This window comes from Camelus dromedarius, chromosome 13 (genome assembly GCF_036321535.1).
Source record: "Camelus dromedarius isolate mCamDro1 chromosome 13, mCamDro1.pat, whole genome shotgun sequence".
NCBI classification, from domain to species: Eukaryota; Metazoa; Chordata; class Mammalia; order Artiodactyla; family Camelidae; genus Camelus; species Camelus dromedarius.
In genome coordinates, this window is record NC_087448.1 from 25609200 (window position 1) to 25634423 (window position 25224).

The 25224-nt window shown below is 42.1% G+C and overlaps 1 protein-coding gene and 1 long non-coding RNA gene across 2 annotated transcripts; one reads left to right on the forward strand and one right to left on the reverse strand.

The window, feature by feature from the left end:
• Nucleotides 1-27: 27 nt before the first annotated feature.
• LOC116157223 (uncharacterized) lies at nucleotides 28-15268 on the forward strand. Its single transcript, XR_004141219.2, has 4 exons — nucleotides 28-581; nucleotides 7674-7844; nucleotides 10331-10529; nucleotides 11050-15268. It is a non-coding gene; the product is annotated as an uncharacterized LOC116157223 (long non-coding RNA).
• A 715-nt stretch (nucleotides 15269-15983) lies between these two features.
• Nucleotides 15984-24752, reverse strand: ACOD1 (aconitate decarboxylase 1). Its single transcript, XM_010996663.3, has 5 exons — nucleotides 24596-24752; nucleotides 21254-21415; nucleotides 20312-20401; nucleotides 18891-19096; nucleotides 15984-18015 (listed from the first exon to the last, which is right to left on the reverse strand). The coding sequence occupies exons 1-5, from the start codon at nucleotides 24605-24607 to the stop codon at nucleotides 17070-17072; spliced, it is 1416 nt and encodes a 471-aa protein (XP_010994965.1). The 5' UTR covers nucleotides 24608-24752; the 3' UTR covers nucleotides 15984-17069.
• Between the last annotated feature and the right edge of the window lie 472 nt (nucleotides 24753-25224).

The window sequence follows — 25224 nt, forward strand, 5'->3', positions numbered from 1 at the left end:
CACCGCCAAAACCAAACAGAAAATCCAGCTTTGGGTTCCTTTGGATTCTCTAGTACTGAACTCTTACCTCGCTCCTCCCTCAGGGCCCAGACTAGGTGACAACATTTGAGTGAAGGAGAATATTGGGGGGAGGTGAGTGCAATGAAGAAAACAATAACGGGGGAGTGACTTTCTCACCCGCGTGAGCCAGTGATGACAGTGGCCACAGGCTAACATCATACAGGTCAGGCTACCACTCTTGAGCGCAGTTAATTACGCCCACGCACTTACCCCTAGTTGTTGTTCCTTGTTGGAATCTACCACTTTCGTTGGAAAGAAGATTCTACATTATTACTCTGCCTTCTTTGACCCTTCAGCCACCTCAAGGGAACAGTAGGATCAACTGCCCAGCTTCTGATGAGACACTCATAGCCTGCCATGGTCTTACACACCGGGGTTGACATTTGTCTTTAAACAGTACATCAAAGGCGTGGTCACTTGCAGTCACTTGTTTTACAAGAGAGCAGCCTGCAAAACTCCTAGACCAGGGCTTTCCAAAGACTTCGGTTCACCAACCACACGAGGGAACCATCATAATATTTGTAAGTATATTGGAATGAGCATATTGGGTGGTTGTGATGGCCAGAGGTAACCACCATGACCCGTGGGGTGGGGGTCGTCACTGGCTTCCTTAGGCCTGCCAGGCATTCTGAGGGTTGGTGAGGATTGTTCCCCCTACACACGCACGCACGCACGCACGCACGCACGCACTCACTCACTCACTCACTCACTCACTCAGAGTGGACACACACACACACACACACACACATTCAGAGTGGCCGGCACTTGAGCATGGTTTCAAACTAAAAAGAAGCAGCTCTCAGAAGTAACATTATAGCTTTTGCAAATAAGGAGACTAGACACTAGAGGGCCACAGTGGAACTTTCCGTCCTGCTCAGGGTTTCCCAGAGCTACAACAACAAGCCCTGTCGAGCTTGGTCAGTGGTGGAGATCTCCCCTCCATGGGAAGGAAGCTCTAATGGTGAGAAAGTGTTTCCTCGAATTAGACCTAACTCAGCCTCACGGTAGCTCCCGTCTGCTCTGCTCTGGTTCTGCCTTCTGTTCCTCTTGCTATGACCCCAGTACTCCAGGCTAAGGATGTTTCTAGACTGTTGTTGCCGGATCCCTCCTCCTGCTGGTTATTCCTCTCTAGTCTGAGGTTTTTAAACCTTGAAGACCCAACAATAGACTGACTTTTAATCCGGTTGGTTTCCCTTGGCTCCTTTTCCGACTATCCTAAGACCACTATAGTGGAACTTCAGTCCAGTAAAATCAGGTTTGTGAACTGTTGCGTTGTGGGAGATTGCACACAGAGGAACTGTGTGGCATCTCCCCAAAGGAAAAGACAGAGTTATAGGAGACTGAGGTCGAGTGGAATTTAGGTGAAATTTAAGTGAGCAGCATTTTGGTAGGCTCAAAGCGACGTTGCCTATCAACACACAGAGTCAATGTGCAGTCTAGACAACAAAGTGGACCCAGGGTTCCATTTCCTTGGAAACTAGTTAAAACAGAGGTGGAGTTTTGTGTCTAGAAACCCCTTATTGGGAGCTCTGCCCCTGGGTTGTAAAGGTTGTAAATTGAGGCTGCTTATCTGTGTCAAGGGACTGAGATTCTCCAGGCAAAGTTGGACTATTTCATTCTTACTGATGTAATTTCAAACAGCAAAGACTCTCTAAATCTTTAATTTTACAGAACAAATTTTCTCAGTGAGTCATAAAGCAGGAGGTGGTTATCACACTTTACAGTTCTACTGTGTTTGGGGAGAAATATTGTTTTATGTTAATTCTGCAACTTTTTTAGCCTTTTATTCCAGGCTCATGAATAGCAGGGCAGATTTTTACAGTCCAAGCTAATTCTTACTTTCTCACTTACGATGAAATAAAAATTTATATTTTAAGGCAGGACAAGAAAAAGTTAAACATAAAAATTTTCTCTGCCCATTTGGTGTGCACTGTGCACCTGCCTTGTGGGTTAACCAGACCTCCTTAATGGCAGACACACCTGTTCAACCATAAAGACCAATTTTAATTCTTCTAGTATCAGCCATGTTAACTCATTAGAAGACATTCCTTTCTCAATCCTGTAAGGGGTCACGATGAACCACCACTCACTTTGTATGTGCAGACGTCTTTGGTGAACTTTATGTACAATGCCAATGGATCATTTCCCTTAAGGGTAGGGATTGGTGAGAAACATACTGGTCAGCCGACCTGGGGAGGTAAAGGGTTGCACCTAATGGAAGTTCTTAGCTTAAATACTTACTTATGACCTTATTAACATTACTAGCTATAGTACATGTATTCTCCCTATTTTACAAGATTATTGTTTCTTGCATTACCAAATGTGTGACTGAGACTCAGATAAAATTAATGATGATTATGTGATTTGAAATGATTGGTAAAATATGCAATTCTATAAGATCAACAATTGTAATCCTGTAACTCTAGATCTGGGAAGAAGCAACAAGATGCCACGTCCTGGACCATAACAGAGTAGTAAGACAGGTGGTCCAGAGTCTTTTGGTTACCGTTAGCAGGCCTAGTCCACTAATAGCACATTGAGTGACCTATCAGCAAAATCCTCGCCTGACCTGGGCATGAGCATTCCTCAGCACTTTGGGATAAACTGGTCGTGGAATGCCTCCCAAACCTTGGTTGAAATTAAGAATGAAAAGGAAGGGACTGTAAAATAAAGAATGTGGCCTACCATCCAGCTCTGCAGGAATCAGGTCATTACCCACTGCAGTCACTAACCAGTCACAGTCCACCCTGAAAGGAGTTCAGGGTGAAGATGAGGATCAGGCACTTTATGCTCTGGGAAAACTGACAGAACTGGCCCTGAGAGAGAGAGAGAGAGTTTTCAGGAGAAAAATTTTTATAAACCTGGATTCTTACATCTGCCCATACTTAGAAAAAAGCACTAAAACCATTATCTATGATATCTGTTCCTCATGACTAGCAGCAACCTTCTACCAAGGTGCGAACTTGACTGCACAGACCTGCTTCGCCAGAATCAGATACCTACCTCCCCTCTTAACCTCCTCAGGACAGTTCTCAGAGCTCTCTGAGAGACTGCCTCCTGGGCTATAATCCAGTTTGGCTCCAATAGATTGTCAATTTCTTTCTCAGATTGACTGTTGATTAGTTTTTCCGTTGACACATAATCCAATGTCAATATTCAAAACCCAGTGTTAATATTATTTTAGATACTAAAAAACCATTAGTCTGAGAAGAGGTTTAACCAGGCTGCCAAAGAGGTCCATGGAACACAAAGAAAGGTTAAGAACCCCTGCCCTGGACACAGTAATTTTCTGCACTAAGTTTAATGCCAGTGGTTAATGGTATCTTGATGTTAATCAAAGCATTAACAGTCCCCCCCTACCCAAAGCTAGTGAAACTTGGGTACACATATCTGTTTTACAGGTGATTAACTGGCTTAAACAAATACAATCAACCACATATAGGTCCTACTTTCAGATTTTTATTGGCAGTTTCACTTACCTCCAGCATAGTTTATTTTAGGTTAAAGATAATTTAACGGTATAATTTATTGTGAACTTAATGAAGTTAAAAATTATATTCAGTTGAAGAAATTAGAGGGATTATCTACTTATTATGTGGCACTTTAAAACAAACTATGGAGCTACAGTTAACACCCCACCTTAATCCTAAATCAAGCAATTTTGAATTTACATTCTTTTACTTGTTACGTTAAATCTTTTAAACAATTCTCTACAATCTTGTAGTTATTTATTGAATATATTTTCTACTTCTGTCTTGGACATTTTGTTAATTTTCTCAAGAATATTAAGCCAGCTTCAGAACAAAAACTTTTTTTAAAATTATTTCAAGCAAAAGGAAGCAGTGCCTACCATTCAGTGAGCAGAAATACACTATTATTAAGGTTTTAACACAGCTGACATTGACTATATTTAATCCTCCCACCAGCCCTATGAAAAAGGTGCCACTTCCACTTTCAGACTGAGGAAATGTAGACGCAGAGATACTGAGTAACTTTCCCAGCATCACACAAGGTAGAACCCCAGGAGGTAGACCCAGAACCTGCTCCCACCACGAGGTTACCCTGCTTCTCAAGTTGAATAATACTCTCCCCCTCCTCCTTCCCCTGTTCCTCCTTAGCCTCAATGATGTGGGTAGATACATCTGTGTTTTCACAGGCATCTGATCTTTCCTCCGCCTGATGTTGATACCATGTACACTTCCTCTTTCTAAATTTGTGTGTCACTGACAGTCTTAGGCAATATCAATGTCCTACTGGATCAAGGTTAGAATCAGCCTCATAGGTCTGTACTCTTTCATCCATGGCTTATGACCAGCATCCTGCTGCCAGGCTAAGAAATGTAGGTTTCTTCTTGAAAGTGGATGCAGTGCCTTATTTAGCACCTGGGACATAACAAGAGCTTAGTAAAGTTTTGTTGGAGGGAGATAGGGCTAATAACTTTAAGATCTAATAGGAGAAGTAGAGATGTAATTGATGGAGATTGCAGATTTCGTCCTTTAATATGAGGCTAACTTTCTTCCACATATTGGGTCAATATATGAAGTTGTATAAATGAAACTCAGGGAGCATCCTAGCTAAACAAAGTAAACACATTACTTGCTATTTCTTTCCTGCGATAATAGAAGAAAACTAGGTTACATATATGGATATTGGACTTTCTAAAAACTTGCTACATTTGTGAAATGCAAAATACCACGAGGAGCGTTACATCCTAGCCAAGACTGCCTCCTTTCATTGCTCTTCATTACAGCCTATGCTCTATCTGGACATCACCCTTCCCATTTTAAGTGTCCTAAAAAATTATCTGTCCTTCTGCTCTAATGCAGATGAAATGGTGCAATGAGACTTCTCATTCAGTTTTCTCTGTTAAAACACCACTTCGACTTCCAGCTTTGGAGCTGAGCAGTTCAAAAAAATAAATCTATTGTACACAATGAAAAAAAATTGTTAATTGAAGTATAGTTGATTTAGAATATTGTGTTAGTTTTAGGTATACAGCAAAGTGATTCAGTTATACATATATTTTTTTCACATTATTTTCCATTAGGTTATTACAAGATATTGAATATAGTTCCCTGTGCTATCAGTAAATCCTTGTTGCTTATCTATTTTATATATAGTAGTTTGTATTTGTTAATTCCGTACTCCTAGTTTACCCCTCTCCCCATCCCTTCCTCCTTCGGTAACCATAAATTTGTTTGCCATGCCTGTGAGTCTCTGTTTTGTATATGGATTTACTTGAATTATTGAAAATTTTTAATTAAAAAGTTACTGTATGTAAATATTTATGTTCTCTCTCTCTCTTTTTTTTTTGAGTAAAGGTAGATTTATTTAGAGAGATACATTGAAAGGCAAGAGAAAGGCCACGAGGTGTGGGAGTTGAGTGCTCAGATTAGAGTACAAGTAGGTACACACTCCATAGACAGAGTGCGGGCAGTCTCCTGAAGTGGGAGAGAGAGGGAGGACGATGGTGGTGAAGCACTGTGTTGCCAGTTTTTATGGGCTTTGTTGGTTCATATGCTAATAAGTGGAAGGACCAGTCTAACTAGCCTGGGGACGGAGCTGGGATTCCCAGGAGGTTGGCCATTTCCCACTGTTTGACCTTTTGTGGCTAGCCTTGGGACTGTCATAGTGCCTGTGGGCATGTTATTCACCATGTTAATATATTACAATGGGCGTATAATGAAGCTCAAGTTCTGCTAGAAGTCAAATCTCCCACCAACTTGAGCCTCAAGGCCTACTAGGGGTTGAATCTTCCACCAATTTGATGTTAATTGCTGTATCATTCCTTGAATGGCTGTGCCCTGCCCGCTTCCTGTCTCATTCCCCCCTCAGAGATTTTTACTCCCATAATTATGGGGTTGCAGAGGGGCGGAGGTCCCTCTTCTGAACTAATTCCAGGCTGATTAGGGGTGTTGACTCTGCTTATCAGGGAGAAAAAAATCTCTGAATGTCTAATATAGGGGCCTCAGGGGCAGGACAGCCTTTTGTTTCTGCATCCAGAGGGCTGAGGGTGTGGGCTGGAATCCTGCATAGCCAGCATCTGATGTGGGGCTGCTGTAACCCACTGTTTTAATTGACTCCTGATGAATTTTCTTAAAGAATGAAGCACCTTTGTAACAACAGTCTGACAGTCCAGTCAGGTTGCCAATTACTTGCTACGTGGTCTTAGTTTGGATGTCCGAGTGGTCTCCTTGGTGGATCTTCTCAAGTCCAAAGAGACAGAGTGATAGAGGACAGAATGAGGAAAGACCGAGGGGAGCAAAGTCTTGGGCTCGGTGGGCTCCTTCATGGCTAGAGAGCTGGTCCCTGCCAGATCCTGCAGGCAGCGTCAGCCACCACTTAAGGGGCCACTTGAATCTCTATATTCCCTTTTGAAGTAAGTTGCACGGAAGTTACTTTAGCCCAGCTAAGGATAGAATCCATGTTTTGTTTTGTTTTGTTTCTCCTCTTTCATTTAAAGATAGTTTTGAAATGAAAGTTGCTAGTTAATAAAACCTGGGTTATGGCTCCCTGGCACACATTTTCTTCCAAACACAAAGGACATAACAGCTGCAGCCTCCTCGGTCCTGGATGCGCGGTTTCGCTAGGCGCGCTGTGCTTCCCGCTGGACTAGCGACCCCGGGCCAACACCCCATCTATCTGGCTGTGTGGAGCCCAGTCCGCAGGCAGCCGGCCACCTGCGGATCCCGCAGCAGGGCCCAGCTGCACCGCCCTCCTCTTGGCGGTTGCGGCGTTTCTATGGCAGCCAAAAGCTTCAAACGGGCTGCGCGGATGCACCTGAGGCACTGGAGCAAAGTTAGGATTGCCTACTGGGCCGCGGGAGGGCGTGCTTTCCTTCTGCAGCCTGCGGGGTTGTGGGGCAGACACTTCGGATGGCGGACTTGGGGTGTTAATCCAGCGGTGGGGTTGGATGCGTGGAAATAGGACAAGTGAGAGCTTCCAAGTCTGCTTTGGGTTCTTGGTATTAAAGCTCCTGGGATTTTATCTGGAAGCCCTGCGATTGTGAGTTTTATCTCTCATTTGCTTTAGATCAGAAATTGCCAACCCTGACAAATGGTGACATCACCTGGGGAGGTTTTAAGACATACCCATGCCCAGAGTCCCAGGTAAACGGTCTGTTTGGGCCTCAAACTCCCCTGGGGATTGTAATATGTAGTCAGGGTTGAGAATCACTGCTTTGGAAAGATTTTAAGGGCTTATTTAATCAATTCCCCCGTGTTTTGGAGCCTTATACCGTCCTATCTATAAAATTGGGTATTTTCTTACATTTCTTTAAAAAGCATATATATATATGCTTTTAATATGCACTTTAAATACACACACACACACACACACACACACACACACACACTCAGGAAACCAACGTCTTTCTGTTCTTTCTTTCTGGAAGCTAATTTATAGCTCAATTTTCTTTTTTCCTCTAGAAGTCTCCCACAGTTTCTCCCTTGCTATTGAGCTGTTAATATTTGCAGTTTGTGCTGGCTCTGAAGGCATACAGAATTACTTAGTGGTTTTCTGGCTTTCTTTTCTGATTTAGGCTCTGAGATCGATTTGTTTGATTGTTTTCATAGAGGCAATGACATCATTTGCTTTTGTTTCTATTTTTGAAGGTGAAGATACTTGCTCCTAATGCTGAGCAGATGCACATCGTTAATCACTTGAAAGAGAGCCCAACAGAAGGGAAGAGAACTGTGGGGGAGGAAAGTGCCAGGAGAGCCCTTGGGGACGCACACGTCGTGGCAGATCTAAACTTCAGCGTGCTTGACGCTGTCAGTAACCTGGTGAGTTAGCTGAAAGCTGTGAGGCCAACTGTTCATTTTAATTAATGCTCACTGACTTCCAAACCCTCTTCCCTGAAAGGCTCAGCTACCATTTAGAAGCCCTATTCCAGTCTCTAGGTTTGTGGCACATGAGAAACACTTGAAGAGTTTTTTAAACCCCCCCAGTGCCTGGGTCACACCTGAGACCAGTTACATCAGACTCTGGGGTTGGAAACAGTGGGGGTGATTCTTCTATGTGGCCAAGTCTGAGAACCAGTGCTCTACAAAGAATGACCTGTGGTTCCTAGACTTGACTGCACCTGGAATCACCTGGTAAGCTTCAAAAACCATCAGTGCCTGTGTCCCTGGATTTTGGAATTAAGATGCTCAGATGATTCTCATATGTAGACTAGCTTGGGAACCACCAATCTAGATCAACGTACCTTTAACTTTAAAGAGTATATGAGTCACCTGGAGATCTTACAGTGCAGATTCTGATTCAGCTCCTAGGTGACAGGTGGTGCGTGGAATGCAGCCCACACTTCGAGGCCTCTAGGCTCTGGGAATCATGGTAGAGGACTGCCTCTACTGTGCAGAGATCACTTATAGATAGGTGGCTCCATCCTTTAAAATAAAAGATTGATTTGCAAGCATACTTGTCTTAGATATCTCTGATTTCTTTCCATTTAGTCCCTTTCATAAGGGACTGTATAGTATATATTTCTTTTTCAAACAAAACAACTAAAATCAGTTTTAAGATTGTTTTAAACGTTCACCATAATCTTGACATTTGGGGAAGCAATTTGGAGATGTCCCACAGTGAGAGCTGGGCGTCATTGTTTTAGAGCAGGGGTCTATTGCTTGCGGATACTTGTACATACCTATCCAAATAGGTTGATTACTGCCCTTTAACATAAACTGTATTCCAGATCACTATTGCTGTAACAAACACCACCAAAATTTAGTGGCTTAAACAGTCTTTACTATTTCTGTAGGTTGACTAGGCTCAGCTGGCTTTGCTTAACATCTCTCATGCAGTAGCAGTCAGATAGTGGCTGGGGCTGCAAACATCTGAAACACCACAATGGTATCTTCACTCCTGTGTCTGGTGCCTGGGCCGAGACTGGCTGGAAGAGCTGAGGGCTGGCTGCGTGGCCATGTGGCCATTCTGTGTGGCAATCTTGGGCTTCCTTATAACCCATGGACCTCAGATGGCTGAGTTGCTCACGTGAGGGCTGCCGTCAGCTAGAACATTCCAAGAGACCCAGGCTTTCCTCTTACAATCTGGCCACGGAAGTTCCTCAGCATCATTTCTACTACATTCTGTCGATCAAGAGTGAGACCAGCTTCAAGGAGAGGAGACCATAAAAGGGCATGAATATTGGGAGGCATGGATACTGGGGCACCATCTTTGGAGACTTCCTATACATTATGTATATACCAAGCTTATTATGTATAAACAGATTTAAATATCTATTTACAAAACCCTGGAGGGAGGGGAGACAGTGAGGGAAATTAATTGTATTTGAGCTGCTGTTTTGAGAATTTACTCTTCTCTTCCACTGCAAATAGATTTACTCTAAAACAGCTTTGTAAAGATTATTGCCTTTCACAGACCCACAGATGTAGAGAACAAACTAGTGGTTACCAGGGAGGAGAGGGGGGGGCTATATAGTGATGAGGGAGCGGCAGGTACGAACTATGGGTATAAGACAGGCTCAAGGATATATTGTTCAACCAGGGGAATATAGCCAATATTTGGAAATAATTGTAAATGGAAAGTAACCTTTAAAAATTGTATAAAAATAAAATTTTTTAAAAAAACTACAAAAAAAGAAGAAAAGTGATTATTGCCCTTTGGCTCTGATGCTAAAATTAGTGTTTTCACATCTAAGACAGTATGACTTGTAAAATCAACAAAAAATTATTACTATTTAAAAAACAACTTTTATTCTGGCATATAAAGAGATGGTTTTGTTTTTAAAAGAAATGAAGTTATCTCAAATGCTTTTAAAAAAATATGCAGTTCTACTTTGTACCAAACTTGAAATATTTAGCAAAAATTAGCATCATGATGGGTATCCCAGCTTGTGTCTTCAGAATTTCATACCGTTGATACAAAATGTTTGTTTTTATTATTATTAGGTTAATGTAAACCCTGTATCAGTCTATAAAGTCCACTTGCTACAAGGGCTGCATTGAAGCTGTGTAAATACCCTAATGATTGGGTCTGTGTTCTAGTATTTGGCACTGATTTTTTTTTTTACAAAAACATCTCTGAGCCACTTTGACAAATATAGGTTGCTGTCCTGACTTTAAAACTAAGTTAGTGAATTAGTCAAAGTCATTATCAACTCCAAAAGACTTTAAAGAAATGCTATTTTTACATTTGATTCGCGTATGTTATTGCTCTTATATGCCTTAATTCTTTGCTTAAGAATTGTTCACAGGTTCTTTTTGTCAGCTGCCTCAGATAATCCCGGGTCCCCTGTCTTTGCTCTTTGCAGATGGTTTTGGGGTGGCCCAGAACTGCGCACTTAACAGTTCTGTAAAGGACACTTCCAAGCTTTCCACGGTGCTAGGAAACCCAACAGCTGGCCCGGCATTTCCCTGTGCTGACAGCTGACACCTCCCTGCCTGTGGAGTCACACTGGGTCAGGATAACATTGTGGATGGTGGGGAAGAGGATGGAAAGCTTCCTGCCGGGTAAGCAGGTTCTACAGCACTTTCCTATTTTCCTTCCTCCAGGTGAATATAAATGTGACTGCTTTTCTGAAAGCTTAACAGATTATCGTGCATTATGGGGCTGGGCTGCTTGGTGGCTGGCATTAAGGTGGAGGTGGGCATGGTAAGGGACTGTGGTTTAAAGTGATAAGACCAGGTGGCATTGAATCGTAGAGATGTATTCTTAGAAAATACTCTGGCTTAGTCTGTAAGAAAAAAATTTCAGTATAGCCGTTCTCTCTCGTGATACCATTCGGCTGTGTGGGTTAAACTGTGCTTGCTTTCATTATGTCTTATTAATCCTAGTACATGCAGTCTTCATTTGTCCTACTAACTCGATGTTTCAATGAAGCCTCACGTTGGAACAGATTTCTTGTGTGCACAGTGCCTGTGAGCTTTTGTTCAGAATATTGCAAGCTGATAATTTTGGCTTTCTCACAGTCACGCTGTCAGGTGCCTAAGAAACGTTTCTCTCACTCGGTTAGCTCTCCTCTTCTGATAGGTTTGTTGATGCAGGTGCAGCCACCGCTGCGCAGAAGCCCAGACGCAAACACAGCCTCGGGGATGTGAGGGAATCCTGCCCGGATACTACCAACGAAATGGTGCAGACGTGCGCCGTCACAGCACGGCCCCTCGCTTGACAATTGTGATGGAATAGGAAAAGTGGTGGGGGGTGTCTTATAGTGCACTTGAAAGGCAACACTTTATAGTACATAGAATGAATTGTTCAAGTAAAAATATTTTAGCTCCATCCAGCCCAATTACAAATTCTGTCACTTGATGATAGGTACTCTCGATCTTGACTCAAAGATGAAATACTCACCATTGAATTATTCAGATATCCATGGTTTCTAGACAAACACGTTGTTGTTTTTATTTTTCATTTATTTATTTTTTTATTTTTCATTTTCTAAAGTCAGAAGCTATACTCTCATGCCATGTTTCAAACAGATGGGCATCGGGCTATTCCAAAGGCTTTTTCCTGAACCTCCAGCTTCACTTCTACATGGGCACCAACTGTAACTGGGGTGGGTTGACTTGTTTTTAGCAATAATTCCAACAAAAAGCAGGGGAATTTTTAAAAGTGAGACGATGAGGATATCTGAGTGTTGATATCTGCATTAACAGCTGAACTAGTGACTAAGTCTAAATTTTCAAAATTTCTGTGAAGGTATTTATTCTTTTCTGTGCGGTTCAGATAAAGCCATGACACTCTAAGCATCACACATTCTTTTGATGTGCTCTGCAGCTGTCAACTGCTGGGTGCCCAGGGTTTTATCAGAAGCCAGAGCAGCGGCTTCTGAAACACTCTCCTGCTTTGAATGTCTTTTGAATGATCGCTTTCTGTGAACTATCACGATGCTATTTTTTTTAAAATGTAGGGTAAGAGAGAAGAGCAACAGTGGAGAAATTTCACTAATGAGTAATTACTGCAGTGCTGCAGAGAGGTTTCACACTGTTGGGTAGAGTGCCACCACGTGTGCATGCACACACGCCTGTGCCTGCACACATGTGTGCACCTCTGCTGGGGGAAGGCGGTGCATTTTGTTGTGACTTTGCTCCTATGCTCAGTTTCCTGTAGCTGTGCTTTGTGGAGGGAAATCCTGCCAGAATTGACAAGGAAGCTGCATTTCTGCAGTTCCACAGGCCCTTTCTTGTCACAGATCGTATTCTTCCAGGAAGAACTGGAAGCTATTGATTCCACTTAGGAGGGTTTGCATGCACTGGGCTCCCTGGTCCCTGAGCCCAGCTCAGCCTCCAGAAGCTCACATCCCCACCAGGGAGGAATGAAGGAAGCACAGCTGGCCCAGAAGAGGTGCGGATCACTTCCTTTGTCCTCTTTACTTCTTTGGCTTGTCTCTCACTCGCTCTAGATTGTAAGCTCCTGGTTGTAAGAGTTCTTGCCTGTTTTGTTCACTGCTGTACCACCTGCACCAAGAACATCTTCTGGCACCTATTAAGCCTTCAGTACACATTTGTTGAATTGAATTGACTCCTCCCATTTACTCTTCATCCCCAAAGAGGTTCCCCTGCATAAACTGTCATGGACCTTATGGTGGCCCCAGTTTTCATAGGGGACTTACCTATCTGTGATATCTTTTTTAGACAGGAACTCCAAGTAAAGTTGTTACAAAATATACTATATAAAAATTCCTTTTAAACTCACATATTCTCTGAGTTCTTTTGGTGCACACCTGAAAGTGTACATGGTCTTGAGATCCCCCAAACATAGACTAGCACTAGGGCCCCTCAGAGCTGGCAAAGGTGTGTCTGATGACTCAGGCATTTTGGCTCAAGGCTGTGGATGTGTGCTCAGGTTGCAGAAATACAGAGGGGGCTGGAATTAACCTCTCCCTGTGGGTAGAGCCTTTGTCCCCGTCTCCCAGTGGGTTTTCTCCCTGGTGGTCTGGCCTGATCCGTGTGGAGGCCTCATTTGCCTGCACACTGGGCCTGTCACCTTAACAGGGGGCTGAGCTGCGTCTTTGTTGCTGTCCCCGAGGAAAGGGAAGGGGCAAAGCAAGCATTTGCCGCAGTGCCTAGACATCAGACCAGAGGTGCCGGAGCCCCGTCTTGGGCTTTCTCAGGGTCAGGTGGCTTTCAGGCAGTCCTACTTGCCCAGCCTCATGGAAGGAAGAGGCAGGGGGCTCAGCTTCCACTCTCCCATTCCATCCAGAGGCCCCCCCTAGCTCTGTGGCTCACAAGTGCCCTAGCTTTCGACCCTCAGAGGAAGAAATCATCTAGGAAAGAATGTGGGAAGCCAATCTCTTCCTCCCGCTCCTTCTCTATTTTTTTATGTGGTAAGTTGTGGGTGGATGATTCTCAGGGCTGTCAGCAAAGAGAGCCCTTCAGCTCTCTCTGCAGACCCATATTCCCCCATATTTTCTCCTGCCTTCAGTTAACCCAGTGGGCACAATAGCCAGTGTCAAGGTCACCTGTTGTCCCCCTCAGGAGAGAATGTCTTTACCAACCACTGCTGTTGGTCCAAAGCAACCTTCAGGGGCGTTAACAAACTAAGTCATACTAAATTTTTTCAGAGTTTAGTTGAGCAAAAATCGATTTGAATCACGTAGCACCCCATCTAGCAGGTAGAAAGGGTCTCCAAGGAGCTGTACAAAATGAAAGACTTTTATAGGCAGAAGGGAGCCAGACCAAGGAAATTACATTAGGCGAAAAAGTGGATTGGTTTTTGCAAGGTTACTTGTCTTTAGTGGGTGGCAGGGGTCTGTCAGGCAGATTACCTAACTAGTGCTGATCAGAGATTCCTGATGGATTCGTTTAAGATTCCACTTCTGGAAGAGCCAAAACTCTAATTCAGTAAAGTCTCGATTTGGTGGGTATGAGCTTAGCATAAGCAAGTCCATTTTAAGTCTATTGTCTTATTTTTAACAGGGGATATCTGAGGATATTATTAAAGGCCCTCAGATCTTGCCCGTAGAAACTTCTGAAATGTATCAAGGCAGGATAATTAAATTTAATCTCAAGGTCACAATAGAAACCACCTCTTCTGTCTCCTCTTTTATCGACCTTAAACTTCATCAGTGTTAACATGATGTGTCCTATGGAACAGCATAATCTAGGTAATACAGAGCCAGCAACAGAAAATTCTGCACATTTCTAGGTACTGCTTTTGCCATAGTCTACAAATTTTGATGTGTGGTATTTTTATTATTGGTTAGTTCTAAATGTTTTATAATTTTCACTATAATTTCTTCTGGGACCCAAGAGTTATTTAGAGGAATGTTTATTTCTAAACACTTCAGGCTTTTCTAATTATCTTTTTTTGTATTGACTTTTAACTTGATTGAATTGTGATTAGACAAAATCTGGATAATCCAGTGCATTGAAAAGTTGAGACTTGCTTTATGCCTAAGTATAGGATCCATTTTTGTAAATGTTCTGTAAGGTTTTTAGAAGATTGTAATTTCTCTTGTTGAGTTTTCTATATGTCCATCAAATAAGATTTGTTGATTGTATTTAATCTTATATAATCTATTTGGTTTTGGTTTTCTTGAAATATAAATTACTAAGGGGGAAATGTTAAAATTCTCTCAGTATGGTGTTGAATTTATCTGTTTCTCCTTGCAGCCTAATAGTATTTAGATGCATATAGGTTTAGAATTAGTTTAGTTACCTAGCGATTTGAATTTAAAATCTTCTTTTCAAGTAATGCTTTTTTGCTTAAATTCTTTTATTTCTAATATTGACATTTATTTATTCTAGCTTTCTTTTGTTAATATTCCATCCACATTCCCCCACCTTTTTTTACTTTAAACTTTTCTGCACCCTTACGTGTCTTGAATAAAGTATATAACTGAAGTTTTTAAATGACTTCTGATAACACCAAAAGTAGGAACAAAAATTTGTTTTTTAAATGGTAAAAAATGGACTTGGTCAAAATTTAAAACTTCTGCTCTCCAAAGAGATCGTTAAAAACATAAAAAGACAAGCCACAGACTGAGAGATAATATTTGTAAAGAATATATCTGTTAAAGAACTTATGGCCAGAATGTAAAATGAACTCTTACAACTCAATGAGAAGACAATCTAATTAAAATAATAGGCAGAAATGGGCAAGAATTAGTCATTAGGGAAATGCAAATGAAAACTCTAATGAGATATCATTATACACTCACTCGACTGGCTGAAATTAAAAAGACTGAGAATTCTAAGAGTTGGTGAGGATAATGAGAAATGGGAATCACCTCACATTGCTGGTAGAAATGTAACATGATAGAGCTACTTTGGAAAACAGTTTTTAATAAAGTTAAACGTATTTATTAAAATGTCCGAGCATTCCTACTCCTAGGAATCTACCCAGGAGAAATGGAAAGACATGTCCACAGAAAGATGTGTTTGTGAACGTTCACAGAAGCATTATTCACAATAGCTCCAAACTGGAAGCAGTCCAGCTGCTCTTTAGCTAATGAATGGGTGAACAAAATGTGGTATATCCATTTCATGGAATGCGACTCAGCAATGAAAGGGAATAAAGTACTGATACATACGTGGAAACATCTTAAAACTATTATGCTAAATGAAAGAGCCCGACACAGAAGACTACACATTGCATGATTCTATTATATGAAGTATGTGGAAAAGACAAAACTATAAAGATAGAAAGCAGATCGCTGGCTGCTGAGGACTGGAGGTAGGAGTGGGGATTGATTGCAAGCAGGCCTGAGAAATGTTTGGCAGTGATAGACGTATTCCAAAACGGGATGGTGGTGATATTTGCATAACTCTGTAAATTTACTAAAACTCATTAAACTGTACACTTAAAAATGGATGAATTGATGATATGTAAAGTAGACGTTAATAAAATAAACATTTAAAAATGTGTTCATAGTCTTTGTCTTTTTTAAATGGAGCATTTAGTCCATTTACTCTTTTTGTAATTATAGATCTAGTTGGATTTTTTCTGTCATTTTATATTGTGCTTTCTGTCTATACTGCCTTTCCTATATTTCTTTTCCCTCTCCTTTCTTGCCTGTCTTTGGATCATTTTTTCCCTAATTCTGCATCGTTCCCTCTGTTAACCTGATACGTTCTACTGCTGTTTTACAGTAGTCAGCCTGGAAATGTCAACATACATACTTACAAGTCAAAGTCTAGAGCTAATAGCTTTGCCCTTTTCTTGAACAACACGAGGAATTTAGAACACATTAACTATGATAACTCTCTGCCTTTATATATATATATTATATATACACATAGGTAATGCTGATATTGCAATTTTTAACCCCAGAAGGCATTTTTATTATTTTACACAGTTTAATATTTATTTGATTACCCACATATATACTATATTTTGGCTGTCATTCTTTATTACATCTTAGACTCTACATCCATGATATTTGCCTCAAAAAAAATTTTTTTAATGCAAGGTTATATATTATAGTGATTAAGAGCATGGCTTCTACAGCCAAACTGCTTTTTTAAAGACTCTTTTTTAATTTATGCTTTAAAGTAGAAAAACTGAGATAAGGGGATACCCAGAAACATGCCCAGGGTCACATCTAGTCAGTAGCAGAGACAGAACTTGAACCCACAAAGCCATTATTTTAAACCCGGTAGCGTTCCCTCCACTGTGAACCCATGGTCTAAGAGATCTGTTGGTGGCACAACAGACCAGAACCCTTCTCCACTATCAGCAAGTATACGTAGAAGTTCAAATTCTTCGGGAGATTCATAAATAACTCATCTGTAAAGATTAAGCAAATCACAGGGGACTTGAATTTCAGCCTTATGAATGCTCATAAAATTAATTTCTCTGTGTTTCTTGTGTCTGTATTATCTTGCTATAAGTAACTGGAACTGTGTTGCAGAAGTTACAGGACAAGACTCCTTCCACATATATGTGATTCTGTGTCTGGACTCTCTTCAGCATGCTGCATTTATTCCTGAGCAGACCAAGAACAGACCCTTGCTCTGTAAAGCAAAGCATTGAATTTCCCCCAATGTAAAAAGTCATTTAGATGTTGGTAAGCCTCAGGAGAGATTGTATGATGGAATTATTAAATGCTAGATAGATTTTGAAGCCACTTCTGGTGGAGAGAGTTCTTTCAGAAGAGCAGTCAGCACAGAACAGTCTCCTACGACTTCTAGGTTTTCTACTAGCTCTATAAGCCTTTCTACTGTGTGGCAGGACAGCACCCTGGAGGCATTGGCTCTGAACTTTTCCCGTAGGTCCTTCTGGCTTAGAGGCTTCCTCCAGTGACCGTAGAAGGTATCACAGCGCTCTGTGAAGATGGCTCCATCCTTGAGGACGACACTTACCTCGCAGTACAGTGTGTTGAAGTTTGGGAGGTTGTCTCGAGGGTGCTCCAGCTCCACCTTACCCAGCAGCTCTCTCACCTGTGGCCTGTTGATCTGGCATTTGTGGAACGATGGGACAGCGATGGCACCATCAAGCAGCGTGGCACAGGCCACATACTGGAAGGAGTGGCGGGCTTCGTGCTCTGAGTCTGGGAAGGGCCTATTCACATACTGGACATCTGGAATTCTAAGCACAATTCTCTCAATGCAGTCAATGGGAAGCAGGGCTCTGTCTGTCACAAGGTGTCTTCTCACAGATGCAGCTGCGTTTGCCACCCAGTGGGTGGCCAGATGCGCAGGGAAAACCTTGAAGGCCACATCCTGCTGGTCCAGCAACCAAGTATGTGAATCTAGGTCTGGAAGGACTTTTGGGGAATAGTTGGCATAGAAGGCCCCAAACCCTGTCTCCATGTCCAAGACCTGCTTGTTTCCCTGGAGACCCAGCATTGCCAGGAAAACAGCTTCTATCCCATGCCTAGCAGCATTGCCAATATGAAGGGGCTTGGTCTGAGTGGCGGCATTTGCCATGGGTGCCCCAGCATGAGAAACAGCAATAGCCAGGGCCTCTTGGCACTCCGTCACGCTGAGCCCCAAAAACTTAGATGCAGCAGCAGCACTCCCCAGAGTTCCCACCACTGAGGGGGGATGGAATCTGAAAAGCAAGAGCAAAGAGTTGGAGATTTACCAACCTCAGCCACCAGGGGGGCAGGATAGTGTAGTGGTCAGCAGCTTAGATAAAGCTGCCCTGCTGCCTGGGTTCAAATCTTGGCTCTTCTTATTAGCTGTGTGATCTTGGAACAGTTACTCAATTTCCCAGTACTTGTTTTCTCATATAAAATGATTATAATAATAGTATCTACCTCAGAGTTTTATGAGTTTTGCACACATTCACTTGTTCACAATAGTGCCTGACACACAGTAAATTATTTATAAATGGTATGGTTACAATTATTGCCAGAAAGACAAAAGTTGCTGATTTATTGCTGGAAGCATTTGTAAGTAACTGTAAAAATTGAGGGCCTCGTAGAAACTGTGAAAGTTCACTCAGTATTTCAATACTGGACCAAGAGGCAAAATAAATATTAGATTGAATCATTTGATACAGCCGGCATTTGACCAACCAGTTTTGATCCAGAGGTTGAAAAGCTGGGTATAGGATATTCTGAATAGTCTTATTAGTCTGAAGGACCTGAGCAAATATCGAAGTAGAGTCTGCTTTGAGATGAGATGAGGGATATTCAGAATACCCACAGAGACCAGAATGACCTGGTGGGATGAGACGCCCCAGTTTAGTTCACGGTCCTGGTTGCTTGACTGGCTCTCTAAACCCAGGGGAGATTTTTCACTAGCCCTTCTGAAGTCATGTGTTTGTATATGGATATATGGTTTGATATGTGACTGGTGCCAGCAACTAACGTTAACGTCTTCAACTGAGCCAACCTCTATGTCAGAAAGCTCTACAGAGATAACGACTAACAGATGAAGGGGGATGTGGCTGCCTGGCGATGGGGCACATTTTCTCCCTACCTCTTTGGTATGTCATTGGCTTCCTTGGAGAAATGCATTAATCGGCCTTGCACTTCAATTCCAACATTGAAAGCCAGCAGCAGGTCAAGGCCAGAACACTTCGGACTTGGAGGCAGGGCTTCTGATAAAGCCATGAGGACAGGAAGGACAGGTCCAGAAGGGTGAGTGGCAGGGTACCACGTGTCATCAAAATCCATTGAGTGAATCTGTGTAAACAGACACACAAACAACAAGCAAAACCAAAGTGTATTTCCCTGAATGCAATGGCTTTTGGACCAGTAATTCAGTAATAACCTTGTTTGATGTGAGATTTTTAGATCTGATCCTCTGAAAATTAAACCTATGAACTGGCTGTGATTCTTAATCACATGGCTGGGCACTAGACATGCTGTCCTCTGGCCAGATCAGGCAGGACAGGACGTTGGGGAGCAGCTAGTGAGCCCCAAGGAGCTTGGGTCTGAGTTACCACAGCCCTTGAACAGATCTGTATCCCCCTTACAAAGCTGCAGAATTAGGTGGCTGCTCCTCCCTGCCTCCCTCACTTACCCTTCAAACAAGTCACATTAAAAGTTTAACGTCATTTATTCCATATCAGACCATATTTTTGTACACTTTTATTATGACATAACTTCAAACTTATGAAGTTGCAAGAACTCTTGAACCCAGATTAACTATTAAACTATATTTTGAAATTGTTATTTTCTGCTATAAGGTTTTATTTCTCTTCATCCCAGCCATTTGCTTTTTCCTTATATGAAGTAGTAACAACTGGAAGTTCATTTAAAAACAGATTTTTATGTCTACTGGTTGTGGCTGGTGCCTTTCTCCCAGCTTTCTGGGCATTTACTCCCAGATGCACCATTAGGTTTGACTTTCAGCATTCTGAGCTACTGTCCCCATAAACCAAAAAAAATCTCAGAAATCCCAACATGTTTGTTTACAAATTACATCTTGTAGACTGCCCCTGGAGCACAGAAAATGCATAAAAATTGCCTGTCAGAAGTGCTGATTTTTGGTTCAGAAAATATAGACACCATATAGTCATTGTTTCTTTCTCAATAAATATCTGTTGAGTGAATGAATGAATGAAAGGCTGGTTATTGGCTAGAAACTGGTACTGACCACAACAGAAGGAATTGAGTCTGGAGATTTAATTTAGAGTCAAGATACCTTAGGGGTGTTTTTATCTAAATACTTTCATCTTATTTTCTCTGCTTTGCAATTTGTTTGAAAAGCATCAATTCACTGTAAAAACATGAAAACTGAAATCACTACGTGGGAGAGAGGGCAGGCCACTTCACCTCTCTGAACTTCAGTGGTCTCATCAATGAAATATTGAAATTGGGCAATTCTGAGATATTTTCCATCCCTGAAATTATTATGACTGTAGAACAGTTGAAAAGACATAGAAACCTCCTTACAGCCACACCGTTAACGAAAGCAGCATATGCTGGTGGGAGCCCGAAGCCTGGCCGACCCCAAACAGTGCTGGATACACTGGAAGTGTAGACCTGGAACAAAAGAATAACGGTCAGGGATGCAGAGTGTGAACCCAACACACCAAGTCACCATGGCAAGAGTTGTTCTTCGCCTTTGGAGGTGTTACTTTAATACTCCTTATTTGAACCCTCTGTGCTAGACTGAAGCCCTAATCAGTGGATTTCTCTATTCCTTGAAGAATATATAACTTTCTCTATGGATAGGAGAGGGGATGCTCTTCCAGACCGTGATCCATAAGTGCTCCAGGGAATGAGTCTGAATTTACTCTTATTTACTCCTTGAGGGTGAGCACTAAAGAAAGTGGACTCATCCTCTATACCAAGCATATTCTTTGCAGAGATGGATGCTGCCTCTCCCACGTAAACGCCCACTCTCTGCTCAGACTGAGGGCTCAGCCTTTCCTCCAGAGAGTCTCAAACTCTGCATGAACAAATGGTCTGGGGTAGGTACTATTGCGGCTAAGACCCTCAGGTAAAAACATGCTTTCCGTCATAATAGTAATCAACTTTGGGATATTACTAGTCTTAAGATTAAGACTGGTTTTAAGATAGTGACTTAGAAAAAGATATGAATAAATATTAAGACTCGGGTAATCAGGCATAAAAAACCATAAAACTATATAAAACAGTGCTATATACACCAAGCACTACCTCTAAAATTAAAAGTAAAGCACTAATACGTATATGTATAACTGAATCACTGTGCTGTACACAGAAATTAACACAATATTGTAAACCGACTGTACTTCAATATAAATTAATTAATTAATTTTAAAAAGTAGAGCAGCAGAACACAAACACATGTCTCTGGGTACACATGTGGGTAGGCATGTGTGTGCACTTGGTAGACATTGAGCTTCTTACTTTACTGTATTCATGGGCTTTGTGAAACACTTCTGTGTTGGTTCCCAGGAGCCCAACGCCCAGAGTATCCAGAATCATCCTCTTGCTCCTCTGAATGACGTGATCGGTCAGGTGTCCCACTTTCAAGCCATGGATCACTTTGGCAAAGCTTGCTGTGACAGACTTTAAAGGGAAGGATGTTAGAACAGGGCTCCACTCCCTCTGTATTCACACACTTCCTTTCTACATGAGAGCGTGAGGTGCTTTTATGTAAAAGGTTTACTCCCCTACAGGAAACCCAGTTGGTCAAATTCAGTTCAATTCCTAAAAAACTGATGTATACTGAACACAGGTGTGAGGCAGAAGGATGTGGAAACGCACAGTAGCCAGTTTCTGTTCTCAGTCCGGTCGAGGATGCACACTAGCAAGCCACAGAGTGTGGTGGGCTCTGCTCGGGGCGAGCACAAAGAGTCAGAGGGGGACGAAGGGAGGGCGTCTTGCCCATCAGGTGGGCGTGCCTGGGCGGTGGGCACATTCGGACAGCTAGGAGCTGTCATAAGATACATGCTAGGTGCTGAACTGAATGTTTTAAATGTAGTATCTGCTTAGTATCCACAGGTCTCTAGGTAGCTATCATGAGTCTCACTTTGTGGGTAGGGAGACCAAGACCAACACAGCTGAAACGGAGTTGAGTCTGGACACAAACCCCTGTAGGTCTAACTCCAAAATCAGTGCGTCTAGCTCCTAAGCCCCCATTTCCTGAGGTGCGGTCTGAGGATCACGTATGTTAGAAACCTGGGGTTCTTGCTGAAAATGAACATTTCGCTACCCCAGACCTCCAGGATTAAACCCTCTGCAGAACTAGAACGTTTGGAAACATAGCACTGGGTTCTTAGTTTCCATTAAGCCCTCGAGGTGAGTCTTCAGCGCTCTAGGATGTCATGGCCAATGTGTCACTCTCTACATGTGGTGTTGGAGCATCAGAAGTGTGACTAGTCCAGAGCGAGATGTGTCATCAGGGAGAAGAAACCCTGGGCTTTGAAGACTTAGTAGGAAAAAAAGGAATATGAAGTATCTTAATAATTTTAAAATATTATTACATGGCTGAATGATAACGTTTGGGGTATATTAGTTAAATAAAACTTATTGTTAAAATTCATTTCATCATATGGCTACTAAAACAATTAAAATTACACTTAAGAACCACTATGGGCTCTTTCTGTTGGTGAAGGCTTCCTGGAGTCATTGACTCCTGAGCTAGTTATGAAAACTGGGAATCAGCCAGGTGAAGGTGCTGAGGATGAGGATGAAGGTTAAAGGCAGAGGTACCAGAGTGTCCCTATGCAAGGGACAGATGTGACAGGGAGAGTGGATTTACAGCCTAGGACTGAATGTTGAAGTTTACATTATGCTAAAGACTGTGACATCAGTGGGGAGCCATAGTGCTGTCTTAAGAAAGGAAGAGATATGATCAGAACTGTGTTTTCAAAAATCTCTGTAGGTACTGGTGTTGAGAATGGATGGAGAAGGGTAGACAAGGTTGGTAAGAGACCATGACAACTCTGGATGGCTCTGGATGGGGAAAGCGCAGTGCCATTGCCATGAGAGGGAACACAGGAAGAATAGCAGACTTCTGGGCAACGATGCTGGGCTCATTGTGAACGAGTTGAGTATGAAGTGCATGTGGCCATTCTAGTGGAGAAGACCTTTGGCTTCTACCCACAAACCTGATAGTGAAAACCTGCAGGATTATCTTACTTCGTAAGCAGCAGAGTACTTTGCAGTTCCTTTAAATGTCAAGTTCTTCAATGCACAGGCAGTTACTTTGTTTTCTGCGTGTCTTTGTAAGAGTGTGTCTGTTATGGATAGTTAAAAATACCCTCTCTTAAGTAATGGTTCACTATATGCCTAGCATTTAGTACTGCCTAGTCAACTTTAGGTCGCTTCCCTTCCCTGCTCTGATTATTGTGTCATTGTGTAATTTCTTCGTCTCTCTGAACATCAGATACCTCATTTTAAAACGTGAGCTATAGGATGGGGGGTTATTGGATAGAGGATCTGGGGTGTCTGGGGCTTTCTGATGCTAAGCTTGGTGCCGGGGCAGAGGTACAAAGATGGGACAAGTTCCCAGCTGAAAGTCCTCCAACGTGGCCAGTGAGTAGTCCCATATTTTCAGTTTCTAGATTACCAGATCAGGGAAACGTTACCATTTTCAAAACAATGGGCTACTTCTGATGTCTCTGAAGCTTTGGTAGAATGATGAGGGGAAGGCAGAGAGGGAGAAAGCAGGAGAGAAGATAAAGGAGCTGGAATGGGAGTCAGGTTAGGGTGGAGAATAACAATAACTTTGATTTTCATGCTGCTAGAAATTTGGATAAACATATTTAGGGACAGAGAAGGGAAGGAGGGAAAAGAACTGTCTTGATGATCCACCAAGTAAAACTTAGAAATTCAAGCACTGGTTGGGTCCCTCCTTATAAGTAAAACTGCCTCTTTTCGGCCTCTCTTCCCAGCCCCACAATTCCCACAGTTTGAGGGTACTTAGTGATTGATTATTCATATCTTCAGGTCAATCTGACGCTGGAGTGCATTATGGGGAAACATGTATGCCCGGAAGCAGGTGTTGGCGGGAGATGCTAGGGGCATCCATCCACACAGTCCCCTGGTGCTAGTGATGATGAAAGTTGAGGCCACCAGATCCCCTCACAGGTCCCGAACACCACCCTGTGTGCCAAAGGACAGACAGCCTTTCTGGCCCCTGAGGAAGGGAACAGGAGGAAATAAACATGCAGCTGCTCAGCTGTCTTTAGCCTTCTGCCCATCTATTTCTAAAATACCTTTTGGTCTTCTTGATTTTCTCCTGGCATTTACATCTGTTCTTAGTAAAATACTATGATTAATGTATAAATTAAGGCAAAACAAGCAATTATTTAACAAATGTTTCACGAGTTCTTGCTATGTGTCTGGCCCTGTGCTAAGCTCTCTAGAATACCAAAACAAGATGTTATGGTTTCTGCCACAAAAAGTTTATCTTCTCCAGGGCCCTAAGGACAGTAAACAGAGAATTAGAAATACGGTCTGGCAGTGCCATAATGGGTACGTGCCAAAGGAGAAGGTCAAAATTCAATGAGCTTACAATGATTCATTTTCTTCCTAATTTTATGGCAGAGAACCATGTCTTTTCTTGGTAAAACACTGATGGAAAAACAAGATGCAGTTAATCAGACCACCCAGAGGCTAGGAGAAATGTTACCACACCATTTTTGAAGTAGAAGCAGGTAGCTCTTGAGAGGAGAGAGCAGCTGAGGAAATGGCGAGGAAAAGGAAAGCTGGAAGGCCAATTTAAACAAAAGGAAACAATACCTTGAGCATCATGTTGTTCTGAAGCGGAGCTTTGTCTCAGGAATGGATTGTGGAGTTCGGTTTCTACGTGACTGTCTTTATATCCTTCTCTCAAACCCATTTTTTTTCACTTTGTTTTAACCCAAAAATTTCCCCCATTTCAACATCTCCCAGCTAAACTTACTTCAACTTCCTCTGTAATGAGTTTGGTCTATTGCCAGTAAATGAAGACCTAAGTAAAGTTAGGAAGTATGGTAGTAAAGATCAAATGATTCCTGACAGACACTGGAAAAGTACCTTGAAGGCAAAACGAGGATTGCATCTTGTGCCTAGATGCCATACAATAAAATCAGAAAAAACATTCACATTCTTTTATCTAGGCATTGTACTTCTGCAAATATATTCCAAGGAAATAGACATGGATGTATGGGAAAAAATCAGCAAAAAAATAAAATAAAATTCATAGACTGACTTACAAGATTAAAAACTGGAAAAAACCGAATGCCCCAAAATAGTGGGTTGGTTAAGTAAAATGTGGCATGTACAGTAAGTATTTAAGGTACACTATCGTTTTTCTTTTCACCCCTGCTGGCCACCATTGTCAAGGGACAATTATGCCAACCTGAAGTTCCTGACAGCTTGAGATTAAG